At 39.4% G+C, this 16,918-nt stretch overlaps 1 protein-coding gene across 4 annotated transcripts in view; it reads right to left on the reverse strand.

Annotated features, from left to right (window-relative positions):
- Positions 1 to 4,734: 4,734 nt before the first annotated feature.
- ADAM12 (ADAM metallopeptidase domain 12) overlaps positions 4,735 to 16,918 on the reverse strand; it is a 183,539-nt gene continuing 171,355 nt past the window's right edge. For 2 of the 4 annotated variants that reach the window (XM_035137598.1, XM_035137596.1), the window contains 7 exons: positions 16,670 to 16,747; positions 15,105 to 15,213; positions 11,998 to 12,133; positions 10,808 to 10,919; positions 10,002 to 10,181; positions 6,923 to 7,035; positions 4,735 to 6,126 (listed from right to left, as the gene is read on the reverse strand). In XM_035137598.1, coding sequence (XP_034993489.1) covers positions 6,066 to 6,126; positions 6,923 to 7,035; positions 10,002 to 10,181; positions 10,808 to 10,919; positions 11,998 to 12,133; positions 15,105 to 15,213; positions 16,670 to 16,747 — 789 coding nt within the window. In that variant the 3' untranslated portion in view covers positions 4,735 to 6,065. Of the gene's footprint in view, positions 6,127 to 6,479; positions 7,036 to 10,001; positions 10,182 to 10,807; positions 10,920 to 11,997; positions 12,134 to 15,104; positions 15,214 to 16,669; positions 16,748 to 16,918 lie in introns of those variants that run through there. The other 2 variants (XM_035137597.2, XM_035137595.2) reach the window with 1 other exon arrangement.

Genomic DNA, 16,918 nt, shown 5'->3' on the forward strand with positions numbered 1-16,918 from the left:
AGTATTGATTCAGTAATATTTAATGTTTGATTTGGAGCTCAGGGATTATGCAATGACGGGTCAGAACCAACAGTTTCTGAAACAAGTTTGAACATCCCTGTTTGGAGTAATGTAAGCAAGACCCTACCAGTGAGACAAAGATCAGGACTAAGGAGAGAATTACTGTAGTTCTGAGAGCAGCAGTTGGCTTGTGTTGGAGGTGGTGGGGGTGTTTCTTCCCCTTCCCCTGGCTCATCCAGAATTGCAAATAAGCAAGCTGCAGTAAAGCAGCAGGTGTTATGAAACACTTAGCAGATGTCTTTAGGTAATACCTAGGATCTGATTGATCACAATGCAGGAAAGTAATGTATATCTTGGTAAGACTGGCTAGTGAACTTTTCCTTTTGCCATTTTACTATAATGACTTTTGTTTATTTGCTTGAGTCAGCTGCTGTTCTTTTGCTTTTGCCTGCTCTGTTTATGGCAGTGTTTCTCAACCAGTGTGCCTCCAGATGTTTTGGGACTACAACTCCCATCATTCCTGACCACTGGTCTTGCTAGCTAGGGATGATGGGAGTTGTAGTCCCAAAACATCTGCAGGCACACTGGTTGAGAAACACTGGTTTATGGCATACCCTAGTCTTAGGACAGGGAGTTAAACTAGAAAGGCATCTAGGTTCTTCAAAGTCAATATTTTGTGATTGCTCTTTGAGAATGTCTAATATTTGAGAATTCACAAAATCATTCTAAACTATAAAGCAGGTAATGCTACTCAAAAAATTAACAGATTCTTTTCATCATTGAATCATTCCTGGGTTTAATTAGTTGTTTATCTGCCATGTAATCCATGTTTACAAGTTGTTACCAATGCCTGTATGAACCGAAACTATGTAGCTATGATCACTTTCCTCCCTCCATCACAAGAAACAGAGAGAATACTATTCGACTTTGCAGGGAAAATCATAGCTTCTTGGTTGGCAAATCAGTCACTGCACCAGATTTTACTTTGTAGGAGAATAATCAACTTTCCTTTGAGACATAATTGCTTTTACCTATTTTTTTCTGGATTGCTACCTGATTTTGTTAGGAAGACTACAATGCATGCAAATCAAGTGGCCTAAGGTTTCATAATACAGCTAAATCAAGAAGCGGCTCTAGCAAAGTGACTGAGCACATGCTCTACATACAAAATGTTCCTGGTTCCGTTGAAATTATCTGGAAGAAGGGCTAGGAAAGGTCCTGAAGTAATTGCTGCCAGTCAGAGCAAGCAGTCCTGGGCCCAAAATGGTATGACTAGGTACCATATAAGCAGCTCTTTATGTCATTATGTGACACATAAAATTGTGCATATTAAAGTCGAGAAAGAATATTGTGTTTGCCATTGAAGTGTGCTTCCCCAATCCAATAATTTTCTCCAAATCACGTCAGAAGCTCCCTGACATGAAATGGTTTTCCTTTCAGCTGAATGTGCCAGCCCATAGGGACAAAAGAAATGTGCACAGTACTAACATTGACAGTGATATGAGAGCTTTTTCTGTGCATTGAATTTCATATGGTTTTGTATCAGGGTGATGACTTGTAGACCAGAGAAATTTAAATCTGTTTAACATTCTAATGTTAATTATATTTTTCTCAAAATAGATTCCGTGCTTTAAAGAGAATGTAGGTTCATGTGTGCACAGTGCTGTTATTGACAGTAATATTAGTGACTAAGCCATCACAGATTAATCACCACAGATGGGAAAATTCTATTACACAATATCAATTCTGTTACAGAATATCAAGTGAAATACCTTTCATCAGAGACAATTCATACATTTGGCTGAGAGTGAAGAACTGGTAAGTGACTGAGTGATGATATATCAAGTGGAAAACGTGTATGTGTGAATCGGCCTTAATATGTATGAGAGAAACAATTGAACTCCACTGAAAAGCAATGGGCCTTCAGGGCTCCACTGACTGCCTTTGGTTTCACTGGAATGAAAGCATACATGACCTTATCTAATAACAGATTGCAAAGTTGTTTGAAAGGTGCAGCTGCTGCTTTAAAATGCTTAATTAATTAATTAATTAATTAGATCTCTGATCCACTCTTTACCAGTATGTCTTAGGGCAGGTTACATCTTTAACAACACTGTGTGTTGCTTCTCCTTGCTGACTCCACAACAAGCGGTTCCCCTTGCTCACATCACAAGAAGAGGTTTAAAAGCATTTTCTAGTGTGGGAAGCTGATAGATACAAAAACAAAGAAAGCAAGCTGCCATGAAATTCAGGAGAAACCTAGTGTTTGCTGAAGGCTAATAAACATAAGTATTTGCATTCAGCTTTGAAGTAATCTTGCCTATTTAAAAGGTATGTTACAATCCTTTGTGGAAATATTATGACTGTTTTGTATTATGTGCTGACTAGCATATTGTATCTGTAGTCCTGACATATACAATTTATATGGCTTCACCTATCTCTCTGGTTAAAAAGATACTTATGCCTGACTAGTTTTACCATGATGGGGATGCACATTAAAATGCAAATTGCATTGAAGGTTTGCAGTGTAAATATATGAGAGCAACAGTCAGTTACAAATTCTGATGCATGTTTTGATGCTCTTTACCCAGCAAATGATAAACACAGGGAAGAAATAGTTGTGCAGAAAGGGAGTTGCACACCAGCAACAGAAAAAAGCTGCCACAGATGGATAGAAATGGCCACTCAAGATCAGACTGGCTGGAGCACCTACAGATCCACATGGTGATATGCATTTAAAGCCTACCAATCTGATTTCCATTTTGCACATGCAGTGGTATATAGTGTGAACTGAGCTAGGCAGAGGAGGATCATGTTCCTCATGTGAAACCACCTGCCTTTTGTAAAGCACAGAGTGTTCACCGATTTAACAGTTCATTTCTTAAATAGTATTGATTTAGCTCTTTCATGATCAGGAATAGAAAAAAAAAATAATGTAGTGATTAAAAAGGGGACTTACAAACCCCAGCATCTTTTTAAGGCAATCATTCCCGAGGATTTGATTCCTGCTAAATAAAAAAATATATGCTACTTTAGTAATAAAGTTGGGGTTCCCTATTAATGGAGTGAAGAAGTAAGGTGCTGTTAGAAAAACAAACTACTCAAGATGCATGAAAGGTAATTAAAGAGTCCCAACAGCACCTGCCTTTCATTTAAAATGAAATGCCAAATCCTAGCTTTAAAAAGTTGAGCGCTACCACCATCAGCATCTCTCCTCATTTAGCATAAATGTTACATTGACATTTTCCAGAATGTCTTATTGTGTAATTACTGATACTATAATTTATATCATATGCAAGCTTCAGGAGCAAAACTGTTTTCTACAGATTCTTTTTTGCTTTATTGGTTTTGTTTGTGATGTGGATATATTTTGTTTGTTCATAAGCATGACTGTGTGGTTGCCTAGTTACAGGGCAAAGTAATTGGGAAAGTAAAATTACTTACTGGGAAAAGACCAAAGGTCTTCAAGTTCTGTTTCTCAGTCTAGAGAAGCACAGACACTTTGGCCATTACTCTTGCCTATGCAGTGTGCTAATATCCAAAGGTCTAGGTGCTGGAAATAGTTATATAGTGTGGAACAAATAATTTGCCAACTTTATGTTGTTATGAAAGAGAATATGTAAGCTGATTTTCTTTTGCAGGGGTTGAAATGAGAGTATCACCAATATCAACTGTGTTATTGGTTCAACACTGATAAAAGGGAGGGAGAAAGGAGAATAAAGCTAGTTCTAATTGACAATTATAAATATGAGAGGGGGTTTTCCCATAAAGATGCTGAGCTGTAGGTGGAAAGGAGTCCATGTTTGGGTTCCCAATTCTATCTGGGCCATCCCAGTTGCCCCACCAGCTTGGGCTTTCAAGGCTTGTTGATAAAAGGGAGGGAGAAAGGAGAATAAAGCTAGTTCTAATTGACAATTATAAATATGAGAGGGGGTTTTCCCATAAAGATGCTGAGCTGTAGGTGGAAAGGAGTCCATGTTTGGGTTCCCAATTCTATCTGGGCCATCCCAGTTGCCCCACCAGCTTGGGCTTTCAAGGCTTGTTGCCCAGACAGGTTTGGCTAGCTTGGCAGTTTCAAAGTTTATAGCCTTGTTTGCTGAATACAAGAAGGGACACGGGTGGTGCTGTGGGTTAAACCACAGAGCCTAGGGCTTGCCGATCAGAAGGTCGGCAGTTCGAATCCCCGCGACGGGGTGAGCTCCCGTTGCTTGGTCCCAGCTCCTGCCAACCTAGCAGTTTGAAAGCACATCAAAGTGCAAGTAGATTAATAGGTACCGCTCCGGCAGGAAGGTAAACGGCGTTTCCGTGTGCTGCTCTGGTTCGCCAGAAGCGGCTTTGTCATGCTGGCCACATGACCCGGAAGCTGTACGCCGGCTCCCTCGGCCATTAAAGCGAGATGAGTGCCGCAACCCCAGAGTTGGTCATGACTGGACCTAATGGTCAGGGGTCCCTTTACCTTTACCTTGCTGAATACAAGTAAAATATGCATGCTACATTGGAATATTTTCTAGGGCATCAGAAAATTTCAAACTGTAAAAACTTATGCAAATTCTTCTAATTCCAATTGTTTCCAGAAAATCCACAGCAATGTTGCTCAGAAGCGGGGGGGGGGGGGGGGAGAGAGTAAACAATATCTCTAAATTATGATCTACTGAACCACGTAGTTCTTGTGTTGCACTAAGAATGCAAATTGCATACTTTTCAGTGCAATTAACACAGAAATCATGTACCACATCCAACAAAAACAATGAATTTTAAACTGTCTTGTGCAATATACAGTTTTTTAATTAAGAAAACATGCTGAAATCCTATATACTCTCTTGAAATACAGACTTTCAATTAGTTTCAAGCAGCTATAGCAGGCCTTTTAAGATTTAGAACACTGAGACGTGCCAGATGTAGGGGGTTTTCACTGTATAATAGGAGAAAAAATAGTTTGTGTGATCTGTTTGAAGATTTATCAAAACCAGTGGGATTATAACTTGAAATCTGATGACTGCTCAATGAGAGCAAGTACTAGAGTTGAAATGAACACTTTTGTGAAACTAACTTTGAAAGCTGTTGCTGTGGCCTCCAGTGTCAAATGTCAGAAACTTGATCTTTGGGGCCAGAGTTCTCATCAAAATGAGAATGCTGATTTCTAGTGAGTCTCCAGTGGATTGGGGGCGCTGTGCACGGCCCCGCAAAGGGTGCCCACTGACAGATGGGTGAGCGATCACTATCGTGCAGTGAAGAGCTTTTTGTTGAACCACCAAGTTGGCTGGGGTTAAGTATTGTGGTCAGAGCACAAGTAACTACTGTAGTGCTGTGTCAGCAGATCTATCCCTCTAAGCAGGGTTTGGCAGTGCACAGGATCAGGCCATTTAGAATTCTTAGTTACAACACACAATGATAGTCTGGTTGTATAGGGAAAAGCATGTGCTTTGTAAAATCTGAATTTTTATGCGGAAAATGTACATCTATTTGATGATAGAGCAAATACCTAGGACCTGATAAACCTAGACATTTGGGTAATTCTTCATTTTGGCACTTATTTTCTTAACCTTCCTTGAAAATACACCCTAGAAGTATTATTTCCCCTCCAGATTCTTTTGACAAAATATCAGCCACTAGCTTTTGAAATTTCACCTGTCTCTTGGTTTCAGCAAAGTTTCAGTTCAGCTTTACTCAATTTTCTGTATAGGAACAGGTCCAAACTAAACAAACTTTGAGGAGTTTGTACCAAACATTGAGAAATATGTAATGGATGGTTCAAGACTGTTTAAACATCACAAAAATGGCTTCCTTCCTAGGAAAACTTGGCTATGGTGAAACAATATCTACTACAGTGCTCTGCACTGTAATAAATATTAAATATAAATTAATAATTTACAAGTACCTGAGCAAAGAAGCAAACCACCTTCACACAGCATAGCACCAAAGGCAGTAGCTCAGAGTTCTTTAAAATAATGGGTTTTGAACATTAAAAATTCTACCTATTGATATAAAAATATTGATCTCCAACTGGAGATGAAAATAGTGCAAAATTCTGTCTTCACTTTCCAGGATACAAATATTCCATGGTGTCATTTCATATAGGCAGTATTGCAGGCTCTATGCATCTGAAGTGGTTGTTTAGGTGCAGGCCTGTTTAAGAAAAGGGTCAGAAACAGAATAATAACATTAGCAAACATGCTAATTGTGGAGCAACAGAAAATAAGTTATAAATATATTGGCTTTAAGGAATTGGTAAAGGTTCTTTGGAAAACAGGAGCATTCCTCTCCATTCATTCAGGTCATGTAGGGTTTACTGGAATCTTTTCACCTTAATATTTTACTGTCATTTGTTTTATGCACATTTTATTCATGGCACAAAATATATTTTAACAATTAATAATTTTAAGTGGTTGTAGTTTATATCAATCAGCTTTTTTTCAAGTCAGTGAGGGTACTGGCATCTTGAAATGACAGCATCATTCAATAAATACTAGTGTCCTTAAGCTGGTATTAGTTAAGCCCCTTCCCCATATTTTATGGCAGAGCTTTGGTGGAATTGGTTTGTTTCAGGGAATTTTTATCCAGTCCCTCCCACAACATCTGATTGCTTCTCAAATTTACCATGTGGGAATATACTGGCTGATAAGAACAAGCAACAGCAGAAGAGCTCATGAAAACAGATGCTTATTTAGATGACTGAAACAATTTTGTGAGTGAGAAACTAAACTAGCCATCGCAGTACTTCACAGATGTTGATCTGCCCTCCAACTCTTCATCCCTGACCATTGCCCTTGCTGACTAGAACTGATGGGAGTTGGAGGGCACCATGTTGGGTATCCTTGAGCTAAGTTTTCCCAACAAAAAGGAGCAAATTCTAAGATATATTTTATAATGTTTCTTAAACATGTTTTCTGTTGGAAACGCACAACTGGAAAGCCAAACTAACCTGACAGGGGCAATTTGAGGCACAGGTTCTGTGGAACTCTTAAACTGAGCAGATTTGTTCTTCTGAGGATCAGCTGGCAAAGGTTTTCGTGGAGGACTTGGCTTGAAAGATTCCTATAATACAAAGTAAGTTCATAGAATTGTTACTATAAGATTAATGAATTATTATATAATTCTTCAGTCATGAAAGTATAATTTGTTTCCCATAAGTCCTTAAAATCATGCTTTAAATTGAAACAAACATTAAAATTAGGTGGCTCCTCACTAATCCTATTTGTAGAAAATGAAAGTACAATATTAAGAGACAATATAGTGCTTTAAATTGTGGGGGAGGGGGTTATTGTCATTGTTACTACGGTATGTATTTTTGTGTTTTTATATTATAAACTGCCCTGTGATCATTGGATGAAGGACAGTATAGATATACATTAATACTCAGCTATGAGTGATCACCAAAGAAGAAAGAATATTAATGAATAAATAAAAACCAAACAGGTGCAGAAATGATTCCCTCTGAAGAAGGTCCAAAATTATCTCTTTGAGCAAATCTCTAGTGTATTTTAACCACATGATTTTGCTGTTTCAAAAAGGGGAAACAGTATGACCACTAGCATTGTGCTGAAAGCAAAAAAGAAAACATTGAGTACAACTATCATGGGGACACCTCAAAATTTACAACAAATTAAACCATAGATCTCTCCTATCTCTTTTTGTGTAGGCAATATGAATAGATTGTTGCTGGATACAAATATAGGTATAGCAAGTGCTGCTTCCATTTTGTTTTAAAGATGGTACCAAGAGATAAGTCTGATGATATCTTGTTAAAAATTGACACACACACAATCAGTTGCTATGCCTGAATTGTTCAAAGTAGGTTACAGTGGTACCTCGGTTTACAAACAGTCCTGTTTACGAACGCCTTGGACCCGGAAGTGTTTACATCTGGGTTCCGCGGCGTTGGATGCGCAGACACGATCTGCGCAGCTCGCGCAGAAGCGCTCTATCAGCGCTTCACGCACGCACAGAAGCATACCTTCAGGGAGCGAATGCCTCTGTTTACGAACGCCTCTGTGGAACGGATCACATTCATAAACCAAGGTTCCACTGCAATTTCAAATAAAAAACTACAGTCTGCAGTAAGAGTGTCTTTAATTACATCCTAAAAGGAGGGAATGCTGCTGTTAAAATACTATCAGTAGAGGTGCTAGATTTCACAAGAGGAAAGAAGTTCAGATTTTACATCATTTTTTCAGACTCTACAAGGAAAACAGAAGCTGAAACATAAGGAGAAGAAATATTACTGAAATACTATATGTTTATAACTTGCAATTCTGTTATTGTAGCTCTTAGCAGTAACATACTTTGAGAGGGGGAAAAGAGGCATGTTTTATCACAAGGGAAAATATTTTATTACATAACAGGGTTTTCCAGTATGAAGAGCTTTTATGAAACAAAGATTGTATAATTATATTTATATGGTACATGTGACTCTCTCCATACATGAAATGAATGTGTGGAGCTGCATGGACCAGCCACAACCACCACTGTCACCACGCTCCCCAATGAACATCTATTTGACATTAATCAGAGTTTTCTGCACATGTGTACAAGTGGAGAGTTCTCCTGACTGGTCTGTGAAATGCTGCTATTCAGAGAGGTGGCTCTTATATAAACCAGTTAATAAATAGCAACAGCAACAAGTGCTTCATTTGGAGATAAAAATTGCAATGTTAGAAAAACAAGCCCCTACCTTAGGTGAGGTTGTCAGTACAATCAGGTGAATATACAGAAATAGACATGAAAATAGGTTCCAACCTTTTGGTGATGTGTAGCAGGATGGCCCTTAGAGCTATCATTTGCATTATTGCTAAAGTTCTGTGTGCTGGGGAGGCCTGTTCACTGACCCAGTTTCCCCAGGGAGTGTTAAGTATAGATCAGATGGATTTATTCCTTTAGCTTTGGATCAGTAACTTTGAGGGCTTTTTAAATGTGTCAGATTTTTACATCTAAGCCAGGGAAATGGTTTTCAATATAACCGCTAGCTCTTGTTACTTCTGTAAAAATGTTTTTATACATTAGGCAGTTATAAATAGTTCTTCAATATGAAATTTCTGTGGACTGTCTTTGGATATGAAACAGAAAAGGGTCATAATATACCCAATTTTACATGCATTTTTAAACACATGCTTCACTGCAATACCTATATATCTTTCGATAGTGAGTTCCAGAGACAAAGGGTCAGACTCAGCTGTGCAAATATTTTCCCTGATATTTTTCCCCTCTAATTTTAAGCAATTGAAGTAACAATCTTGATCACATGATTGCATATGGGAGAGGAAACTCATTTCTTTCCTTGTGGTTTGTTTTTCTTATCAAAATCACGCCTCTAAACTGATTTGGGGAAGCATACGAGGCCCAGAACACATTGTGCAATGAAAAGCCAGTCCAGTTCCCTGGGTAGATAAGAGCTGAGTTAACTGGCCATTTACCTCCCGCCATTTATTCCTTATTCTCTAAATGGCTCTTATGGCTCTAAATAAAATAAAATTGACTCATTGACTCAGTCTCCAGATTACAAAGACATCATATAGTACAGCCATCCTGAAACTGCAAGGGGGTTGCATGTTTGAATGATTCTCCATGTAAAAATGCATTTCTTACATTTAGAAAAATTAGACAGGAAAAGGCAACACTTTCATTCCAGATTCCCACAGGAAGGGTGTTCTTGAATTATGGGGTAAGGGGCATTCAGATCCTTAGGATCATAAGCATATGAATCAGAAAGATGCCACATAGTACCACAATATACTGGTGTAGCAGGAAAAGATGTCAGTGGTAATATTTAGAATGGAGGTATGAACAATAATTACAATTGTCAGCATGCCTTTTCACTCTGCAATGAAATCAATCAACAAAGACATAACAAAAGAGAGAGATTGACTAAAATGGAGCAAACTATTCTGAGGTGTGATTTGAAGAATCAATGTGACATCTGAATAGCTAGCAGTCCAGTTCTGCTCTGGACCGATGGTGGCTATAGGTGCCATAGAGTTGAAACGGAGAAACAAACAAACACGTACCTGATCACATCTGGGTGAGGGGCTGGCAGGCAGCAACCTTCTGGATGTGGGCTGCGGACACGGTAATTCACACAGGGGTGGGACAATACGCTCTGGTGGGCTCAACCGTGGTGTATTCTGTGTCTTCACAGGATTACTAACATTACCTGTGTGATATCGTTGCAATCCTTGTGGATGTCTCTGCAGATCCATAAAACAATATTATACCAAGTCATTTATAGTTTAAGCATGATAAGGCCAAAGTTTGGCTTTTTTAGATTTCACTGATTTTAATGAGAGAAAGCAAGAGGAGGGGAAAGGCTGTGTTCTAAGTATGAGATTAACTCTCCCACTGAAATCAATGGAACCTAAAATACTTAACTTTCACTGGAGTGGGTCCATATAGTTCTCAGACGTATCTTATAATTCATAGGTGTAAACACAATTGCTTACAAGATTGCTTTTAACTGCCTCTTGTTTCCTTTTTAATATGGCCACTTTACCTTTCCTGAAGCCAAGGAACAACCAATTAAGTTTCCAGAAGCTTACTTGAACACTAATCCTTGAATGTTGGAAACCATTGCCCCTGTCTGTGATGGTGGCTGCAATCCACGGTCGAAATACATTTATTTATTTTCTCTATTTTCTCCATCTGTCTAGAACTTAGAGGCCAAAGTGCATTTTTAGGCCTAGACGGTTTTCCTTTTATTTCATGTATTAATAGAAATACTTTAAAATTTTACTATTTCATTATATCACCCCATATAAAAATACTTCAAAGTTATGGGAAATATTTTTTATCAGCAATACTTTGTGTGAGAACCTACCTTAGATGTATTCAAATTTTGTGACTTTTTCACCAGATTTGTACTACTGTGGGTTGTGGTGGGAACATGATTAGGTTCAAATGAACTGGAAGGCCTTGCTGGAGTCACAGACCTGAAAAACATACATGTGTGTATAATTTTAACAGAGGATTTTTTTTTAAAAAAAAACCCTTTAGTAAACTGTGAAAGTAAAATCCATCCACCACACTTGCAGCAGAAATAAAAAAAGTATTGATATTTTTGTTTAGAGCCACTAGTCTGTTAAATTAGCTCTTGCAATCTGTGCAAATGCTGCTTTACAACACCCGAGAGACTCTTCTAATGATGCTGGTGCTCAAGCTGTAATGACCTCAGCTATGGATATTGTGGTTCATTCAGTGGACTAGAAACAACAATGCTACTCCAAGCTTTCAATATATCAAGCAGGCCAAAATAAAGGCAAACTTCCCTTTTTAACTGCTTATCCACAAAGTGAAATAAAAAGGGTGTTTCTGAATAGCATATCCCCGTGGCCTTGCTGCAATCTGAGAAGTGCTCTTAGAAAAAGGCAACCATGTAGTTTTCTGAAACCTCTCATATGAGGGCCTCACCACCTATGCTAGTCTGGCAATGACCCCCATTTGATGCATGGGTAAGCAGCAGAGGGTGAAACTTTTATTTGCCTGGAGCAGGGATGAACAGACCCATTAAGAGTCTGGTCCATCCCATTTCTCAAGACAGGACTAAGCCCATCCCCTTCTGAAGTGGAATTTAAAAAACCTACCTAGAAGTACACACCTAAAAGCACAATTCCCCCCTTTAAAACCTTTGAAATAGTGTTTCCAGTCACCTAAAAGCCTGAGTGCTAGAGCACAGTGACTTCTTGTCATTGTGTGCCTTGAAATGAACGGAGAGTAACAAGACCTGATGGTATTACATTGCTCCCAGTGGAAATTGTATGGGGGAGACAATGGTGGTCCCATGTAAGCACTTGGGAAAGCTGTGTTCTCTGCACCCAATACAATTCCCCTTGGTAGAAGCAAAACATCCTCAATCTCAGTATGAAGCATCATCTTATCTGCAGCAGCCATAAGAGGAAAAGCTGCCTTTCCTGCTGCTGTCCTTGAAGATTTTTAGACTTCAGCGTATAATAACCTTGTGTGATCTCTATCATGGTTCTTTTTACAAAAGAGGGTACTTGTATATCATACCTTAGTTTCTCTATTGTAGTCTTCTTATTAATAAAGAACAATCTAATCAAGATCTTCCTTTTGATGTACATAAGTGAACCAGCAACCAGAAGGCACAGGGTGGTAATGAGTAGCCCTATTATTAAGCTTCTTTTATCTGAAACCAAACAAACAAATCCACAGTTTTTATGACCGGACGAGTCTTGTCTACCTGATGTCTGCAGTATAACTAACCTTCAGTCAAAAACAAATCTTTTGTTTTACTCAGCTAACTTGTATATATTAGGGGAAGTGGCATTGTTGCTGCTCCCTTGTGTCTCAATCCCCTTTGCTCCTATAATGTAGGAATGCATAAATTATATGGAGGAGCCATGGCAAAACTACCACTATGGACCCCGCCCCCCTCAACCGCCCTGAAAAGGTGTGGCTATTCTCAGATGAGTCCATTTCTCCAACTTTGTTTTCATAGCCCATGTTACTACTATAGCAGAGTTTAGTAACTCCATGGAAAAATACTGTGGGGAAATAAATGGCAACCATGCTGCCCCATAGCAAGAAGAGGTCCTGTGTTTCAACACTGACACCCTCCACACCTATTCTTGCCCTTGTTTTTTGGTATCTCTGCTGTAAATATTAATGGGGGTTGATAGGAAACAGGAGAAAATGGGTAACAGCAGGACATCCCACAGCACTTTTCTTCAGGGCAGAGCTTCAGTAGTAAAAGCTAAACCAATTGCATGGAACTCAGAATAAGCAATTAAAAATAATTTGTCTTCACATGACAACTCTCTTGTATATTATTTGAGGTGTCAAAAAGATATAGCAAGTGTGGGAAATAGTTCTGAGTCAGGCAGTCTCGAGCAGGTCGGGCGCCCTGGCGCTGAGGGGCGGAGATCGCTCCGGCGCCCCCGCCCGGCTTCGCCGCGCAGCGCCCCACCTACTAGCATCTTTAGAAACCCCTATTTTACAAAGCACAGTTTTGTCATTGCAAACAGATTGTTGAAAGTAGCAGGACATGTTAATGTGAAATGCAGCTCTTCTAAAAATAAAACAAAGCATAAAATGAAGGTAGTTAATCTTGACGTATGAATTACTTGAAATCAGTTTCCCTTTTCTAGCTACTGTAAATACCTTACAGTTCACACACAACCATGATATAGATTAGCATCCCTACGTACTATGGCGATGGTATACATTCCTGGCCAGGGCCGTCTTAAGCAGGTCGGGCGCCGTGGTGCGCAGATCGCTCCGGCGCCCCCACCCCATTTCTTCCTGCAGCTGGTGGGCGGGCGCAGCGTGGTTTCCGCACAGCGCCTCCCTGCCGACCCACGCCACTAGAGTCAATAGGCAAGCCGCCCCAGTTCCTGGCTTAAAATGCACCTAGATTACTTCTTTTTCTTAATTTATATCAAAGTGGGTTTAGGGAGGGGAAAATCTGCCATAACACAGTATTTCATAAGAAACATCCGGGCAGGTACAGGATAGGTATGGATTGTGGCAAACACAATGCGCATACCACTTCCCAAACAAGGGAATGAACAAGATGCAGACAAAACGGGAGTGTGTACATTGACTATATTCATTATTCACTTGGAAATATGGGCTGTTTCACACATGCATGCACATTACTTGATTTATTTACTCTCAAGTAGAGCTAAAAGTTATCCAGTGGTGAGAGCCCCTCAAAGCTGAAGCTGGCCCTGTTAGTAGGACTGCTTTGAAATGAGTTTAGTACTGTGGTCTTATTTGCTTGTTGAACTCCTGTGTGTGTGATTATTATACCAAAGGTCTCCCTCTCACACACAGTTCCCCTTTTGGTCAGCTATATCTTGCTGTGAAATTGTAATGCCACTGCATTGATATGGATATTATTATGATGTCACAAGCTCAGCATTACAATTCATTACAGGAACTAGTATGCAGTAAATGCAATCTAATTTGCTTTTCAATAGCACTGTTCATACAAAAAGTGATATCATTTCCAAGCCAAATCCTAGCTGTATATGTAAATGTCGGTTGGATTCTTCGGTCACATTAGTTAAACTAGGAGTACAGCCACAGACATCAGAGCATAGGATAAAGTTAAAAGAGGGAAGTCAAATCCTGTGGAACTTCAAGCACAGATGACCCAAATCTAATGCAGCTGTTGCTGTAGAAACCTGAAGTGGTGCTGTCCCCATGACACCAGGTAGTGGCAAGAGACCATGCACCCCTGGCAAGTGAAGCAACGCCATCAAGTCCATGGACTGGGAAGTCACCACCCAGGCTGTCATCTCCATCACCACCACCCTTTCCAGCCTGAGGCACATGCAGGAATGGGTTGGTGGCTATCTGTACCCCCAGGTGAGTGAGCTCTTGTTCAAGCAAATGGCATAGTAAAAAACCAGGAAAAAAGCTCTCACACAGAAGGAAAGGCCACTCACAACTGCAGGAAGCAAAATTTTAAAAGAGGATTGTAAACAACCCAGAAGACTGCACCCTTAGAGTAAGTTTTCACAAGTCAGAGGCCAGGAAGACAAGCCTCTGAAGGAGAACAGGTCAGACCCAACTGTCATCAACCACACACAGGGGCAGTCTGGTGGATGGGATTGGCCCCTCCACCTGGAAAGGGGGCACAAGACTGTTTAGGGCTCTGCCTGACGCAAGAAAAACATCCTTGTCTAGCACATCCTGCTCTGCCAGGACTATCAATGCCTTTGACAAGGCCGCAAAAAGCACAGTTTTCACCCAGGTTAAACTATTATCTTGATGAATACCCAGTAATTACCGGTAAGTACTTCAAGAGTTTGAAACAGCGTTTTCTATTAGCACATCTATGATTGCTACTATAGTTTGGCAGTAACTCAGAAGAAAACACACGTAATGTGTGCCCTGATTTTCATAGACTTTATCTGTGATCTTGCTTGAGCTTATTCCCACAACATCACATTGCTCACATAAGTGGACCACTTGCACAATCATTTTCAATCTGCAAGAGAGCTGACCGAGATAACAAACGAACCAGGGAACAGGAAATCCAGAAATGGACACGAACTCTGGAGTCCTCTGTAAACTTGGTGCCCACAGCAAACACCATATGGCTTTTGCTTCATAATAAAGCTTGCTCTGCAGTTAAGTCATTTACTTACCAGATTGTCTAACTGGCCCGCTGTCTACACTGCCACCAAATCCTGCCTTGTCACAAAAGGGAGGAGCCCAGTGGGCCTCACAATGGCAATTTTTTTTATTGTTGCAGACCTTAACAACAAAGGGAAATATGCACATGAGTATGGAAAACAGTACATGAACATGAGGCCTGTCCACTGTCTGTCTGAAAACTACTCAATAATAATTAAAAGTTATTAAAATAGGGCAACACTACTTCTTGATGTGATTGCAGGCTGCACTGTTCCACAGAAACTTTGTTCAAAATGTATCTCCTAATAAAACTAAAAAAAGTCAACTGCAGAATTAAAAAGCAACGGTGGAACTGTAGCCACAGAATTGTCTGGAAGTTGCAAAAGGACGTAGGTAGTTCTTCAGGGAGAACACTGGGACCCCTACTTGGATTTTGTATTAAAAACTTAAAGGCTGTCTATTGTCTTTTCATCATTTATGCCCACTTGCCTGCTACTTCCTCAGTCCACTGAAGAAAGTATACCTTTAAAGCTGCATGGGTTGTTTTAAAAAAGCCAATCATTGGATGATCAAGTGAGACTCGAATCCACAATCCACAAAATTATAGCTGAGTTTCCACCTGACCTCATGCTTTAAGAAATGGCAGTAAAAACAGGTAAATGCTGGGAGCTAATCTAAATGTCTTAAGGAATTCAGAGAATTTGTGCAAAAGGGCAGGCACCTGAGTTTAACACTAAGATGCTTAACATCAATTACTGGAGTGAGACCACATAATTTATAATACATTATTTAGTCACTTTTAAGATCTGCAGGTTGAGGCAGATGATTACCAGAGAGAGGCCTTTCAAACAAAATTCCAAGGCTTTTTCAACAAAATTTTAATCTTGCTTGCTTGTTCTTATGTTGTTTTTGAGATCTTCCTGCCTTTTTGGTCTATTATGCAGGTTGTATTTATATTTTTAAAGTTTAATGTAAACTGCCCTGGCAACATGTTGGAAGGGCCATATACAGAAATATAAATAAATAAATAAATAAATAACAAGGTATTCATTTTTTAAAATATCTAAGCTCAGTTACATAACTAAGGTTTCAAGCCCAAATCAGACTGTAATATGTGAAACATTAACAGGAAGTTTTTGAATTAACGTTAGGTTCAAAATTATGTAAAAGAGAATGAAATTCTGTTTTTTAGCCAGAGAACATCAATTTGTAGAAAGATAATGATGTGTAAACCTCAGGAAATTAATTTTTAGAAATATAAGGATATTGTAAACATAGGTATTTCTGTTTTCTGTTTACAAGAAGTGTGCATGCACACGAAAACTCATACCAATGACAAACTTAGTTGGTCTCTAAGGTGCTACTGATAGGTATTTCTGTGTTGGGTAAAAACCACATTTCCTTTCTTGGACACTAAAAAGGGCATTCAAATTGATCTTTTTGGAAGGATACTTGGAAAAAAGCTTTGACAGATTTATGACAAAGCATCATAGATTTCAAAAGCTGTAACCAATGAACAATTCATTGCTCAGCTGGGTGTTGACTGACTGTAAAAAATTGGATCTGTAATACTTACTCCACGTCCATGACATTTTGTTGCACATTCATGAACCCCAAATACGCTGGTATTTTGGCAGCGGCGGTTAAGGCAGATCTATACAAGAAAAGAAGAGCAGGCTTACTATTGCCAGACAATGTATGTGCTTGTTTTACTTTTTTCTGTGCTGTGCTTTCCAGAAATGCTTAAAATGTGGGAGATTTTGCAGTCAACCCCAACAATGCATGTCTATGCTAGTTAGTAACTGAAGGGGTTAATGTCCACATA

Source organism: Zootoca vivipara, chromosome 5 (genome assembly GCF_963506605.1).
Source record: "Zootoca vivipara chromosome 5, rZooViv1.1, whole genome shotgun sequence".
In the NCBI taxonomy this organism is placed as follows: Eukaryota; Metazoa; Chordata; class Lepidosauria; order Squamata; family Lacertidae; genus Zootoca; species Zootoca vivipara.